This window comes from Rhincodon typus, chromosome 22 (genome assembly GCF_021869965.1).
Source record: "Rhincodon typus isolate 14 chromosome 22, sRhiTyp1.1, whole genome shotgun sequence".
Lineage (NCBI taxonomy): Eukaryota > Metazoa > Chordata > Chondrichthyes > Orectolobiformes > Rhincodontidae > Rhincodon > Rhincodon typus.
In genome coordinates this window covers 14,569,413-14,586,118 of record NC_063353.1, presented here as the reverse complement: position 1 = coordinate 14,586,118, position 16,706 = coordinate 14,569,413, and the positions used below count along the sequence as shown (strand labels likewise).

The 16,706-nt window shown below is 38.9% G+C and overlaps 1 protein-coding gene across 2 annotated transcripts in view; it reads left to right on the top strand.

Moving 5' to 3' along the window:
- LOC109920746 (ATP-binding cassette sub-family D member 2-like) overlaps positions 1 to 16,706 on the top strand; it is a 94,663-nt gene that overhangs the window by 15,438 nt on the left and 62,519 nt on the right. For both annotated transcript variants that reach the window (XR_007264448.1, XM_048610122.1), the window contains exon 3: positions 8,530 to 8,654. Coding sequence is in view for 1 of the 2 variants with exons in the window: in XM_048610122.1 (XP_048466079.1) it covers positions 8,530 to 8,654 (125 nt within the window). In the remaining variant the exon portion in view is untranslated. The remainder of the gene's footprint in view (positions 1 to 8,529; positions 8,655 to 16,706) is intronic.

Here is a 16,706-nt window from a genome sequence, read left to right as displayed (position 1 = left end):
GTGTAGGGGTAGCGGTAGCACTTCCTGCAGTTGCAGGGAGAAGTGCCGGGGTGGTGGTACTAGTTGGGAGTGTGGAGCACATGAGGGAGTCACGGAGAGAGTGGTCCCTATGAAAGGCAGATAAGGGTGGGGAGGGAAATATATCTTTGGTTGGGGGGTCAGATTGTTGGTGGCAGAAGTGGCGGACAATGATACACTAAATGCGGAGGTTGATGGGGAGATATGTGAGGACAAGGGGGATTCTGTCTTTATTTTTGTTGGGGGTAGGTAATGTGAGGGCAGAGATGCTGGAAATGCAGGAGATGCGTTTGAGGGCGTTCCCAATCACCAGATGGGGGAAGTTACGGTCATAGGAACAATCAATTGCGATTACACTTCTGTTTCTTTCAAAACATTTTTTAGAGCCCAAAATTTTCTCTAGTCCTTATTGGTCTCAATCTTCCCTGTCACATTGTAGCCTGTACATGTCCTGTAGACCTTACACTGCTGTTTGGTTTTCATTTTAAATCTTTGTTAAATATCTTGGAGCATTTCTTGCATTAAATGCATTACATGGCAACTTGTTGCTCTGTTATGTTTTTAGGCAGAATGGAGGTACACTGTCTAGAGTGTATTTTGTGCATTATCCAGCAAGAATGCTGACTTTTTGCTGCTACTATTGTCATATATTAACTTTTCTTTCTACCAGTACTTCACTTGCATTGACTCGTTGCTTTGGCAGATATGGATTATTTTATTGCTTTCTCATTCTCATTCAGGATAAATCTAATATGTAAACATTGCTTCACACTGTCACACTTCATACCTGCACCAGGTTGTTGTTTTCTTATGCACACAAGCAAAGCGATAAAGAAGATTGGGGGGAAAAAAAGAGGATGCAGTGCTAGACCAAATTATTTGTTGTCTAGAAACATAGAAATTCTGAACAATTGAAGTCAATGTAGTTTTTTTGTGACAAAAATTATAATGAGGTTATCAAGCATAGATCTTGAAATCTAAGCAACTTGCAAGAAAACTCCTTCGGTATAAAAGACTAGCTTCTTTGATAATGGAGAGCAGACTGAGATGGATCATCCACTCTGTATTTCTGGCTGAAGATAGATTCTAACACTCAAAACTTCTTTTGTACTTGCTGGTTCTGCATTTCATTGAGATTGGAACTGTTCACTTAGCTTAGTTCCTCCAGTTGTTTAATTGGTGACAGCTATTTATGAATAGATGTGACAGGACTGCAAAACTTTGATCCATTGGTTGTGTATCATTTAACTCTGACTAAACAGCAGATACAATATACAGTAGTGTGCATGTAACCTGTACTGTAGCTTTCACCAGGTTGGCATCTCGCTTTTAAGTATGCTTCATGCTACTTCTGATGAGCTCTCCTGCACTTTTCATCGAACCAGGATTAATCTCTTGCTCGTTGGTAATGGTTGTGGAAGGGATATACCAGGCCATGTGTTTACAGATGGTGGTGAAATGCAATTCTGCTGCTGCCAGTGGCTGAAAGAAACTCATGGATGACCAGTTTTGAGCTTCTGTTTTTCAACTGAACCTACCCATTTTGGTAGTGCGACACAACTCATTGATTGTGGATGTCTTTGATTAATGATTGTGTCTTTGGCTCAATGAAGTCTGTGGAGTGGTCAAGCTCACTAATATCATGGAAGCTAATGGGCAATATGACTCAGAGAAGTAGATTTTTCTAGGTTTGGTTCTGTCACTGCCAAGGTCTATTCTGACAGTTTCTGCAAGATTCAGTTGAGGTGGTCAATAAATGTTACAGAACCACTCTTGATGATGGGAATTGAATTGTTCCTCCCAGGATACATTCTTTATGTTGCTATCACATTTCTTATTCCACATGATGTTTAACATGGAGGAGCTCTGATTCGCTGTTTGAGCAAGGGCAGAAGGTGGTAATCAACAGCATCCTTGAGTATATTTGACCAAATGTCATAAGACTTCATGGGGCCTTAAGTCCCCATAGACTCTGTGGCCACTCCCTCTAGCTGTGTACCACCCTGCTTTCAGAGCAGTTACGTTGAACCCGAGTAATGTTTAATTTCTCAACGTCTTGGTTTTGAATTTTATGGTTCCCTTTAAAATATAGTGTTTCAATATTTTTAATATAATTGTACTGATTTATTTTGTATCCTGTTTCTGATGTTTTTATGTCAGCTAATTTGAATCTTTGCTTTTCAGCAATTTGCCTTAACTTGATTTAAAAATTGCTGTTCTTCGTATTGAACTAGAAATCCAAATTAAAATGAGGTTTGAACATTATTTTTCTAAAACGCTCTAGTTTAACCCGAAAAAAAATTTGTGGTCTTGAGTTTAGAGTCGCAAATAATTAAAAATCGGTTAAAATTAGAGGTGTAGTATGTAGCAGCTGATCCACAATTTCAACCCAAAGTTTGCACTAAATGAATTTGAGATCTATATTATGTTTTTATTTGAATAATCTACAATTTAATCAGGCAATTGAGCATTATCTCTGGTTTAGAATGGAGCGCTCTTACCTCTGAGTCACAAGATTGTGGATTCTTTTCCCACTCTAGTACACAAGAACCAAGACTATTGCAATATTGTAAAAGTGCTGCAATGTCAGAAGTGCTGTCTTTCAGAGCCTTGAACCAAAGCTCTGATCTCTGAGTTTTACAGATCTGTTGCTGTTTTGTGGTAACTTGCTGTGTGCAAATTGTCTGTCATTTTGCATTATCCATGAAGGATTCTCCTCCTCCATCTGTCCCCTTGTCTGTGGTGTGGTAATCCTCAGGTTAAATCATCACCAGTTGTTTCTCTCTCATGAGAGAGCAGCCCTATGGTCTGGTAAGACCATGATGACTTTACCTTTTCATCTTTTTATTATAACAGTAACTACACTTCCTCTGCTTTAATGTACTGGATGTTTATGAAAAGCGCTGCAAAGATAAAAATCTTTCTTTAACTTAATTTTCCAGTATTTAATTTCATTTTAGGTAGATTTCACAAGAACTTACTTTTCGTATAACAGCTCATTGTGTAAGTATTGCAAGTACTTAAATAGGTGATTGTGTTATTTGATTAATGAATTGAATAGATATAAAAGGGGAAGTGGGTGCCTATTGTTGCACAGTGGTAGTATCTCAGTCTCTGAACCAGGAGACCTGGTTCAAGTCTCATCTGTTTCAGGGGTGTGTAATAACATCTCTGCACAGGTTGATTCGAGGAATTCTTTCAGGGGAATAAGTGGGACTGGTGTGGGGAAACAGATGTTTGACTGAGTAGTTAATAAACTCTGTCATGCAGAAAGAGATGTTGGCTCACTCACTAGCTTGAATGCAATTTAACATTTCTAAAAGAGGGTGATTGTTGAAAGATGAAAGTTAGAAATTACTACAAGGGTGCCACTGAGAAAAGATTTAAGATTAACTTTGCTAGCATGAAGGAAATTTTGTAAAGAAAAAGAGATTTCCAAACTAAAAGGTGTTGGTACAAGTCAGATGTTTTCACAAAAGAGCGCTTGCTCCAAGAAATAATTAGCAATCCTCGATGAAAGACATCTGGTGGATGAGAAGTTATAAGAACATGGAAAGAAATTAATTTTTATATGGGTCACCTTGTGATCAAACATCTTATTTCTCTTTGTTTGAAAGAGAGGGAATGTGGAAATTTGATTCTCGTGGTGTATAAGAAAAGTTGCTGCTGATCAGTTGTGTTATTAGTCTGATAGAAACACCTTATTATATCTTACCCTCTTCAAATGTCCCAACATTCAAAGTATTCTACTTCTCACTTTCTTAGGTCTTTTTTCTCTGCTTGCAGGAGAAGAAAACACACAATTGCATGGAGAGACAGAGATCTGAAATTGGCCCTGTAGTCATTACCACCTTGAGCACTACAGAGGAGGTGGTGCTAGAGATAAACTAAGTGCTAGCGTGCCTGGCCACTGGAGATGGAAAGATGGGGGTTTTCCAGCCACCTGTTGAAAAGAAATTAAACGTGTGAAGGCTTCATGTTGACTTGATGTCAGTAAGTACGTAAGACTTGTACACAATAATGACTTATAACTCAAATTGTCAGTTCTGATTAATGTCTTTCGTCTCTCACAGGCCTTTCACATGACCCTCGAGATGGCGTGGCTGGAGGACAAAACCTCAGAGGATGTCAGTCACTCTGAGAATGTGACATCAGGTACTCAAGTACATCCTCCACCTACACAAATATGCCCACCTCAGATGGGCTGTCATATGATAAATCACACACAAAAGTGTACAAGAGTAGCTCGTGGAGATGGCAAGGAAGCGGAGATTTTTCATCAGAAGCTACAGACTCTCAATCTTAACCTAGGTGAATGAAAATGCTAAACCTTGGAGACTGTTGATGAAGGAGACTATTCTGGAGTAGTAGCGTAAAACGTGTGAAGTTCTGCACTATTCCCAGTCAGAATACACATTAGAGGGAAATTTCGGCAACCTCAGTAGCTGTTTTAGTCGGCGTCGATCTGGTTCTGCTTGCGGTGGCTTCAGTCAGTCTGTTACTCCCATGCAATGGTTTTTTCAGCATCGTGATGGGACTCATCCAGGATTCCAATGGAGTGGGGGGTGTCCTCGAGCCCAGATCTGCAAAATGGACTAAGTGGATTTCGTCTTAAGTTTTCTTCTTTTAATTTCTTTTTTTTTCTCTGTTATATTATCATGGAAGGACTGTTATTCTGAACTCTTTATTTCTTTATCTTTCTAAATTATTACTATGATTTTGTAATTTTGAAGGTCTGTAATGCTGGATTGTTTTATTTCTATGTATTTCTGATTTTTATTTTCGTAGTAATTTGTACTCAAGAATCTGTACCTAGGTACCTTTGTACCTAAGATGGCGCCATAAGTGGCGACTTATAAATTTTTCACTGTACTCATGTGACAATAAAGCTAATTCAGATTCAAATTGGAAGAGTCCATCCCTAATGTCAGTGCCAGGATGCCTAAGGAATTGACACTGATGTCTGCAATAAATGGAGGGGATGGTCACTGTCAGAGAAAACATCAAACATGACAAGAAAGCTCTGCGAAGTGCCCTCCAGTTCATGGGTATCGTATGCAGTGTGGGTGTATAATGCCTTTGCCCCCTCATTCAGAGATCTATAGGTTGCCTCTTGATGGCACGTGGAGAGATCTTGGACAGTGCCTTCACAGCTGTTCAAACTCAGAGGAAGTCATTCAGGAGCATCTGAGCAGTTACAACAGGGATACCAGTAATTTGCCTCTCACTGTGCTCACCAAAAAGGGTGGTGCCATGTAAGAATATGCTGAAAAATAAATCAAAGGATTTATAGTTGCACAGGAATATTAACTTGGGTGTTTAACTATGTTACATTTCTGTGTCATGTTTATGCATCATAAAATATATTTCACCACTTCATCGTCCTGTCTTGCCCATTTTTACTTGCTACCAGGTGACCTGCCTGCGTTAAGGTTGATATAATTTAACATGAGCAGTGGATGTTTGTGAAAGATGAATTGTTGTTTGTGGAACTTCTTTGAACTGGGGAATACACTAGGTTCAGAATTTGTCTCTGTGGCTGTACTGCTTCAGTTTATCTGAAACAGGTTGTCCCCAGCGGCTCTATGTGGCACTGTTGGCACGTTCATCACATTGTGCTTTTCTTCTAAAGATGTAGAGTGCTTATCAGCTTCCTACTTTCAAGTTCCAGTCTTTGCAGCTCAGCAATGTTGTAAAAAGTGTAGCAACAGTACATGTTCTAAAAACCCTGGTTCAGGCATCCTGAACGCACTCGTGATCTTTGGCCAGGCATCTGAATTGCATCTTTATCATCCAGATTGCTTACTTAATTGCAACTCTGCTACCCATGTGGCTCCTGTTGTAGCTTTCTTGGGTATAGTGATAGAGTTTCTTGCAGAAGCTGTCAGCCGTTTCTTTAGAGGGTAGCCCTTGTCTTCAAGGAGTTATCCACAAACTCTGCTTCAAGTTGTGAAAACCTGTAGGAAACTTGACTATCCCAAGATGAATACATCCATGACAGTTTCCTGGAAATCTGGAACAAGTACAAGCTTTGATTTTTTTAGTGTCTGCATGCCAGGTGTGCATTGAAGTGGAGCCCCATTTCATTGGTGAAGACGCTTGGGTGATGTGGGTCAGCTTGATTGACAAGTTATGTTCTCAGCTGATGCTGAAAAATCATAAGTTTAACTCTTTCATTTGGTTAACATGGTGTTTATTTACTGATCATGAGGCTACCAATTTTGTTCAGCAAGAGGCAACAAAAATTTATTGCAGAAAACAAAAAAAAGCCCAAATATAATATATACAATTTAGAAACATCAACACATACACAATATCAACAGCATATTTTAACAATTTTCCCAGCAGTGTCCTTGATGGATTCTCAATCCCGGCAAAGTATTTCTCCTATCTTAACTCCTTAATTTCTTACTTAACTGACCTTTTCCAGTGTGATGGCCAAAACTTCTTTTCAGATCTGACAGCTTATAAACTTGTACGGAAACTTTCTCAGCTTGGAGACAACACAAACTAACCTGCCTTTCTGATGATGTGGAGCAGTGCTTGTGAAATGAAACCAGATTATTCTCAAACTATTGGTGGTCCCTGACCATTTGTCTGTATGTCATAAAACTCAGCATGTAAACACTTTTGTCAATTGCATATGTACTAGGCAGTTAATTGAAGTAACATGCTTTCTTTGAAATTTGGTGTTTATTTCATTGTTGCCCAAGACTTTCTGACCTCTTAAGGAAAGTAGTTACCTCCTCAGAACTGAAACCTCAGATTGGTTCTACCTCTCTAGTCTAAATTCCTGAATTATGTATATTTATCAGAATGTGTGCTTCCTGAACCCATGATAAGTCTGCAAGAGCAGCAAACATAGCACTGAATCATACTGGCTGTTCTTGTCAGTTAGGACACAAGTGCCAGTCCTGGCAAAGGTAACATTGATTACTTATTAGAAGCACTTGTGGGGAGCAGATTACAAGATAGTGCAAATAACATTTTGTGCACTAACAGTTTTGATTGCTGATATATAGGTTGGCAGCTGGAGAGGGCGGATGAAAGGCAAAACTCAAAAGTGATAGAAATTAGCTCCAAAATATTGGAAATGACCTACAACGGAGCAATTAAAGTATGGTCTTTAAGACATGTTCTGTGAACAAATACCTTTCACTTAGGCAAGGAAAGAGGTGCCAGATCTCCGCATTTGAAACATTTCTTGCCTAGGAATTGCTCAACCCCAACTCATCATGTTTTCACTGGCAAGTTCCAGGAGCCCCATTTTCACACTTAACTTCAAAATCCAAAGAAACTGCTGTTGAGCCGTTTATATAGTTAAATAACAGACTCACTTGGGGATTCTCAAGAATTGTACATTGTGTTCAGGTTAAAGGAGGAAGTCAGCAGATTTCTGTCAACTTCCTGACATGCCATTATTTTTAAGTATTTTAACCTGTTGTCTGCTCAGAAATACACCTATCCTGTCGGTTAAAATCATCCCCATATTGATAAGGGAGGGAATATTTTCCACATTTACATTTGAGTTATTAGGTATATTTATTAAGTCTCCAAGGCATTAGACTAAAGTGGTGGAAATTTACCTGAACTTTACAAGAATTCTCAGTTTGTTTTGCCCTGGAGATAGATTATACTCTGCCGAGGAATTACATTAACAGTCTGACATTCATGGAAACCTGAAATGCTTTACACTTACAGCAAGCTTGCAGTATTGATGTATCCTCCTTAGAACATTAGAAGTTTCTTTGCAAAGGTAGTACTGTATTTTAACAACGGAAGAAATATGTTTCTTTTTCTGATGTTATGTCGAGGTTGAGCACTTTTCATTGTGGTACAATTTAATCAGTGGTTTTCCATTGAAATTGGAATTGTCAAGTCGAGAACAAAAAACCAAAAAGGTGTAAGCTATACAATAGATATATTTGATAGAATTCATACAGTAATACGTTGATTTTTCATGTAATTGTCTTTAATTGCTCAATGTGCATCCATTGTTATTTCCTGAAATGGAAATTAATTTTCTTTCAAGTTCTTCTGTATTGAAACTGGTAAATACTCTTAAGCATTTCTAATGTAAAATTTATATGGATGCTCTCTCTGTAGGTACAAATGATCAACTGCAGGAAAATACATGATGTGTTTTTGAGGGAAGGTTGAAAATTAGTAAGTTCAAATAAATGTCAAGAAACCACAAAAAGAACTAATTCAAGCAAAAGCATTTTCTCCAGTTAAAACCAAAAAAATCATCAATACATTGTCCTGCATTTTATTCAATCCTGTCTGCTCGTTTATAAGACAATTTTGGTTTAAAAAATAGCATGAAATGAATCTCATCCTCTGTATCTCCATGTTTGGCCCTGTCTACATGCAGGAACTTAATTTATTTTTACATATTAAAGTGCAGCTGTGTTTTATAACGGAAATTACATGTGCAGAGCAAATATGATTAACTTAGTTTATTATGTTTCGTGAAATAGAATTTAATATGTATTATTATCTTGTTTCAAGAGTCAGAAAATGGACACAAGCAAGTAAGTTTGGTTAGTGAACGAACTGAAGCTTTCACCACTGCACGCAATCTGCTGGCTGCTGGAGCTGATGCGATTGAAAGAATTATGTCTTCATATAAAGAGGTATTGTGTGCTACAAAAGTATGAATGAAGTTGTAGTCAGTTTCCACAATGCAGTACAGTTGATGTTAATGACATTATTCATGTATTCTTTTAAAAAAAGAAAACAGGAGTACAGTCTACATACTTTTAATGTTAAACTTTAGTATAAAAAGAATTTTTCAAAGAGATCCACTCCCTGTCAAAAGAAAATGAACAAGTTCATGTTGCTATTTTGTAATGACACTAATACAGTAATTATCCTAAGTGATTTGTTCTCTATACGTGATACCAGCAGTTTAGGGAAGATTTTTTTACAGCACAAGGGAAATCCCTTGAAAATTTCATTGTCTTTTTTTCTCATAGGTCTGCTCATTTGTAAAACAAATTGAATTTAAAAAAGCATGGACTGAATCTTCACCCTCTGTCTCTCCATGCTGTACTCTGTCTAAATGCCCCTGTAATAACTACCTACAGAAGAGAAAAGTAATGACCTGGTAATTTTTGCATGTATTGTATAGCTGGAGAGACTGAATTATTCAGCCCCTCATGTCTTTGTTTTGGATGAGAATTCCTCCAAGTGATTTTGGAAGACTTCTAAGCCCTTGTCTTCAGGTCTCGATTCCTGCATGCTGCCTCCACCTATCTCCGTAGCCAGTGTGAGAGGCTGACATGACCGAGATAGTGCAACCCTCCATCCCCGTGGTCAATAATGAGAGGCTGAGTAAATTGGAGAACTGAGAGGTGATCTCATTGAAACATTCATATTATGAAGGGGCTCACTTATGTGGACACTGAGTAGTATTTCCCCTAACTGAGAAATCTAGAACACGGGGCATAATTTAAGGATGAAGGGATGATCATTTAAATCTGAATGAAAAGAAATTTATTCACTCATGGATTCTGAATCTTTGAAATTTGGATAAATTCTTGGTCTCATAGGGAATCAATGTTTACAGGAGTGGGCAGGAAAGTGAAGATGAGGTTCAAGATTGGCCACGATCATCTTGAGTGAATACAAAGTAAGCTTAATGTGTGCCCGTATGCTGTTCTTGTGCTCATCTTTCTAATGTTGTTACATGCACAGACAGTTCACAACTTTTATGCCATATTTGATCCTGAGCTGAGCTGCTATCTCCATATGCTGTCCACTGTCTAGACTGTGGACTTCCACTTCCATGGTATATCCTCTCTTCAGCACTTAGCTCATCCACTGCTGTGGCAAATGGTTAATGCACTTGTTTTAAATTTTTGTTTAGGGTAAGTGGGGAATGTGGCTGTGACATGTGGCCTGTGACTCTGTAGCCAGATCCAGTTTTTTAACAGCTCATTTGCAGCCCCCAACCTTTTTTGATTGAGAAAGGCCTGGAAAATCATTAAGCCTGGAGAAGTGAGAGTTGTGTTTTTGTTGTAGGATTACAATGTAATCATTATGTGCTGCTTCACCATTTTAAATCATTATTTTAACAAAAATGCATCATAATGCTTTGAACATGTTGCAATGCAATAGGCACACCATGGTTATCGATACTGTCATTATTTCAAATATAATGTCTATTAGCTTTTTTGTTAGGAGAACCAGTAGTCAACAAAAATTCTTATTTTTGTGCATCTTAATTTAACTTGGTTAATTTGGAGTTAGGTCTATTTTAATATTTTTCTCTACTGATATCAAAATTCAATGTACGTATTCTATTTGAAAATTATACATTTTAGCAGCAACAGTTAGGAGTTGCTAAGTATTTGGTTTAGAAAGACTGAATTTTCTTCATGCAGCTTCCAGTAGTTTCTGTTTAAAAAGGCTGTTCAGGTAAAAATGATTGCTTGCCTGTGATGTGGGTAATGGGGCAGTACCATACTATAGCAGCATGAAAATGTTCACTCCTGCTATACTAGCTTGTTTGAATTTAAAAAAAAAGCATTGATAGTTCATCCAGATGCTGGGTAAGCACATACGTTTTGGCCCATTCCATTCGTTCAGCGAACCCTTAGAAAAGAAGAATACACTAGAGGCCAATTTAAAAGAAAACGAGAGCATTCTCTCCAACAAAGCTCCAATTTAATCATGAAAATCCATAAATGCTCCTGAACTCTGCTAACCTACAACATGCCTTTTTCGGTGGCACGATAGCTCTCTGCTTAGCATTGCCGCCTCACAGCTTCAGGGACCTGGGTTCAGTTCCACCCTTGGGCAACTGTCTGTGTGGAGTTTGCACATTCTCCCCATGTCTGCGTGGGTTTCCTCCAGATACTCCAGTTTCCTCCTACAGTCCAAAGATGTCCAGGTTAGGTGGATTGGCCAGGCTAAATTAGCCACAGTGTCCAGGGATGTGAAGGCCAGATGGATTATCCATGGGAAATGCAGGGTTGCAGGGTTACAGGGACTGGGATGGGTCTGTGTGGGTTGGTGTGGACTCTATAGGCCTAATGGCCTGCTTCCAAACTGTAGGGATTCTATTCTATTCTATTCTATTCTCATAACTGGAAGTACCTACCTTTTAGAACTTGCTATAGCTCATTACATGTTTCGGCACTTCATCCCAGCGACAAAAGGCTGCTGTGAAAATCCTTTATTCATTCAGGGGATGAGGGTGTCACTGGCTATAGGCAGCATTTATTGCCCATCCCTAATTGCCCAGAAGGCAGTTAAGAGTCAACCACATTAAGGTTTTGGAGTAAATCTGTAGCTCAGGTTGTGGGTGTTGAGGTTGGTTGGCTCACCGAGCTAGTTTGTTGTTTTGCAGATGTTTCGTTACCATGCTTGGTAACATCCTCAGTGCAGCCTCCGATGAAGCGTCGGTGTGTTTTCCCGCCTGGTTTTTAAACTCTGGGGTCTGTTGAGATGGATTGCCTCACTTCCAGTTTTCCTTTGTTGTGGAATGTCTATGGGGTCGAGTTCAATGTGTTTATTAATAATATTAATTGCACAACACACTGCAGCAACACAGAACTATGCCAAGAGGAAGAAGAATACCTCTTCCAAGTGTTCAAGGATAATGGATATCCAAAGAACTGGGTCAAAAGCTGCCTACACGAACAGCATCAGAAAGATTCTACACGCCCTGACACATTCATCACACTACCCTACATCAGGAGCACGTCGGAACTCACCACAAGACTCCTACAACCGCTAGGCATCAGAGTGGCACTCAAGCCCACGTCAACCCTATGACAACTGCTCACCCGAACTAAAGACCCACTCCCCGCTATGGACAGGACCAATGTCATCTACGAAATCCCCTGCAGAGACTGCGAGAAACACTACATCGGACAAACAGGAAGGAAACTAACAACAAAAGTACATGAACACCAACTGGCTACAAAAAGACACGACCAATACTCACTCATCTCAATCCACATGGACAAGGAGAACCACGACTTTGACTGGGACAACACCAAGATCCTGGGACAGGCTAGGCAGAGACCAGCAGGAGAATTCCTGGAAGCATGGCACTCCACGAAGCATGCTATTAACAAACACATTGAACTTGACCTCATATACATTCCACTACGAAGGAAAACTGGAAGTGAGGCAATCCATCTCAACGGACCCCAGAGTTTAAAAACCAGGTGGGAAAACACAATGACGCTTCACCGGAGGCTGCACGGAGGATATTACCAAGCATAGTAACAAACCGTCTGCAAAACAACAAACCAGCTTGGCGAGCCAGCCAACCAACCTCAAATCAACCACATTGCTGTGGGCCTGGAGTCCCATGTAAGCCAGATTGGGTAAGGATCGCAGTTTCCTTTCATAAAGGACATTAATGAACCAGATGGGTTTTTCTAACAATCAACAATAGATTCACGGTCATCATTAGATACTAAATCACAGATATTTGTTGAATTCAAATTTTACCATCTGCCATGGCAGGATTCGAACCCCAGTCTCCAGAACATTACCTGGGCTTCTGGATTAACAGTCCAGCGATAATACCACTAGGCCATCGCCTCCCCCAACGGTCTAAATAACTGGTCTAAATACAGTCTTTTCCTTGGATTCTATCTGCATGGCACTTGGATTCTACCATTGCTAGGTATCTTAAAAACCTTATCAAATTGCTTAGTACCTAATCTATACATAAACAACTTTTGTCACATTTGTAATGATGTAATATGATACCACAGAGTGCAATTAGAACAAATTATTACAAATTAAATTTTAGTGTATGTTATATATACCTGGATATTCACACTTATTGAATTACAAAGAGCAGCTCATTGTCAAAATAGTTGTACATGATTGTGTTCCTCTGTATTACATTTACATTCCATTTTGGGACCTGTTACAGCTTAAATGTTTGATGCCCAAAAACTGGCTCAGAATGAAAAACAATGCCCAGAATTATCTCAAGGAGCAAAAGTTATTCTTAATCTAATTCAGTAACGTTCATTTTTGGTGATCAGTTTAAATTTCTGTAAGATTGAAACTATCATATACTTGGCACTTTTTTAACCGAAAAAATTACAAACTTAATTTAAAAAATACTAACTTTCATGAATGTTTGAATCAATTATTGTTAGCATTTTTAAAACATTCACTTGCAACACATTGGTGGGTTCAAAAGCTCTATTTTAGTTTGATGTACAGTTATTTCGGTTTAACATTTATTTTTTGACAGTTATGTAATTTTCAAACTAGTTGTGTTGAATGTATAGCATTTGGTTGTTACCTTTTTAATATCACATTGTCTCCGTATTGATATAATTGCAAGTGTAATGACTGATCTTTAGTTAAACATGTGCTGATGACCTTCGAAGTAGAGCTTTTTTTCTACTGGTCTAACAAAATAATTGCCTTACAGCGAAAGCTGCATAAAGGTGGAGCAGGGAAAATCTATTGCGATCTTGAATTTCTTCTGTGAAGTGTAATGAGATTTTGTAATTTAACATGATGTAACTGATCCCGTGACTGACCTCAGTATGAGAGTAGGTATCAGTCTGTCTTGAATGAGCATGTGAAAAGAGAAGTCTTAGACACCATGTAAGAGAGCTATGTTTGATAACCTACAGTGAATAATTATAAATAAAGGAGTGTTACAGTACATAACGAATTGAAGAGCCTTACTTAGAGGTAAGGAGCAAGCAGCCTCAGTATATCAACCCTAGAATTGTACAGTGTAGGAGTGTACATTTGGTCTATTGGTCCTGCATCTGCACTTAATAGTGCCAGTCTTCTGCCTTTTCCTGCACATTGTTTATATTAAGTAATCATCTTGAATGCTTCAATTGAATCTGCCTTCACCACACTTCCTTAAGGTGCATTTCAGACCTGATCTATTCACTGTATAAAAAAACATAAAATTCTCGTCACTTGTTTGGTTCTTTTGCAAATCGCTTTAAAACTATGCAGTTTTGCTGTTGACCCTTTTTATGAGCGGGAACATTTTCTCCCTACCTACTTTGTCCAGACCAGTCATGATTTTAAAACCTTTGATCAACTCTCATTTCAGCCTCTCGTCTCCAAGGAAAACAGTCACAATTTCTCCAAAATGTCCTCATAACTGATGTTTCTCATCCCTAGAACCATTCTCAGAAACATCTTCTGCACTTTGTCCGATGCATTCGTACCCTTCTTACACTGTGGTGCCCAGAACTGGGTACAGTGATCCTGCTCAGTTAACCAGTGATCCTGCTCACATTATATAATAGCCTCCCTGCTCTTGTACTCTGTTATTAATAAAGTTTAGAATACTGTATGCTTCTGGCTACTTGTCTTCCCATCTTTAGTAATCTATGCACACAGGTCTTTCTGCTCCTACATGCGCATAAGATTAGTACTCTTTATTTTGTATTGTGTCTCCATTTTACTTGTACCAAAATGTACCATATCACACTACTCCATGTTGAACTTTGAGACAAGGTGCAGGGCTGGATGAACACAGCAGGCCAAGCAATTTGCCACCTATCTGCATGCTATGTCAACCTGTCATTATCCTTTTAAGGTTGACTTTGTCCTTCTGACAGTTTACAGTTCTCCAAAGTTTTCTGTTGTCTGCAAACTATGAAATAACTTATGTCAAGAAAAGCAAAGATCCCAATACTGACCTCCTGGGATACTCCACTATAACCACCTTCCAGTCCAAAAAATATCCATTAATCATTGCTTTTTGTATCCCCTCCCTCAAAGTTTTGTATCCATAATGTTGCTGTCCATTTTATTCCATGACTTTTGTCACGTTTCTGTTGTATGCCACTCTACCAAACATGTTTTGGAAATCAGTCCTCATTTTTACCCCTTCAAAAATTAGACTCCAAATTAGACACAATTTTCCTTTAATAAATCTATGCCGACTCTTCTGAGTTTACTCTCATTTTTCTATTTGAGTATTAATTCTATCAAGAATTATTGTTTCTAGATGTTTCCTCATCAGCAAAGTTAAGTTGAAGTCTCTGCAATTGTTGAGGTTATTTTGCCAACCTCTTTTGAACAGGGGTATTTTGTTTCAATCCCCAGTCCTCTGGCACCACCCCTGAATCCAGGGAAGATTGAAAGATTATTGTCATTGCCTCTGCAATTTCCACTCACTTTCTTCAGTACTCTTGGATGCATCTTACCCAATCCTAGTGATACCCAAACCGTAAGATACTCCAGACCAATATCTCAATGTGCAGTTAGCTGGATTGGTTCAAAGCACAAGTTGAAGCATGGTGACAGTTAGGAGAAACAATTCTAGAGCCAGGATCTGAAATTAAAACCAAGTCTAAGCGATGTAGCTGAAACAGAAAGATTCTGAAGGCAAGACACAGCCTTGGAATACTTTTATGTAAGAAGTAAGAAGACTTTGAAGGCACGCCAAGATCTTGGAGGGGAAAAAATGTTGGAAAACTCTGAAGACAGCGCAAAAGACCCTTTGAACACTGCAATTGTAAAACTACTCAGTGAAACAACCCTGAAGAACTAGATAGAGCAACTTTGGAAGACTTCAAAGGTTAACTGTAAACCGAAAATACTGTGAACAGGATAAACATAAGGTCAGAACACTACGACCTTAAGGAAAAATCCAAGTATCAACCAAGGTTAGTCAAAAAAATTGTACCAAAGAAATTGCAAGTCTAGTGAGGAACCATTACCTCACCCACCTGATAATGCAGAAGGTCAACAAGGAGGCCAGAAGTAGGAGCGCTGAAAGTGGCATTTTCAGCGCTATAGAATCAGATTTACACATGAAGCAGCAGTGCCATCAAGTCAGCACATATTCATAGAATCCTACAGTGCAGTTAGAGGCCATTTGGCCTATCAAGTCTGCACTGACCCCGCCACCCCACCCTATCCCTGAACCATGCATTTACCATGGCCATTCTGCCTAAGCTGCACATCTTTGGATTGTGGGAGGAAGCCAGAGCATCCAGCCAAAACCCAGGCAGACGTGGGGAGAAATGCAAACTCCACACAGTCGGCCAAGACTGGTTTCCTATCTGGGTCTTTTGCGCTGTAGGGCAGCTGTTTCAACCACTATGCCAACCACAGGGCTGCCTCTATATTCTGTAACTTCAGTAGAAGTTGATGTCTGGTAAGACAAAATGTGGAAGAAAGCACCATGACGTGTGATGTACCAATTGAAAATATTCAACGTGTAATTTAGCTGCACAATAAATGTATTGATAGGTGAGTTTTAATAAATGTCAGTATTTGGAAACATCAAAATAAGTCTTGTAATGGACTTATATTAAGTATTTGATTTGTATTGAGTAGCGCAATATTGCAGACTTTAGAGGGTGTGTTCATTGCTAATTATATGGTTGTTGTATGAGAAGTTTTCAGACTGTTTAATCCAGGGAGGCTTTAACGCTTGGAACATCCAGTTTACTGCACTGCAAAAATCAGGGGGCAAAATTGGTTAGTATTTCATTGCAACATCAGTAATATTTCTGAATGAAATAGTATCATATTACTTTACAAGAAGATACTAAAGCCATCTGTTTGTACACTCCCAGGAAAATTCGTCATTTTTTGATGGGAAAAGTAAAATTTAGTTTGATAGAATGATTGAAAATGGTGTCATATATCCACTGGGGACTGACACAGTGGTACTAAGGACAGCTTATATTCCCAAGATGAGCAAAGAACTAAGA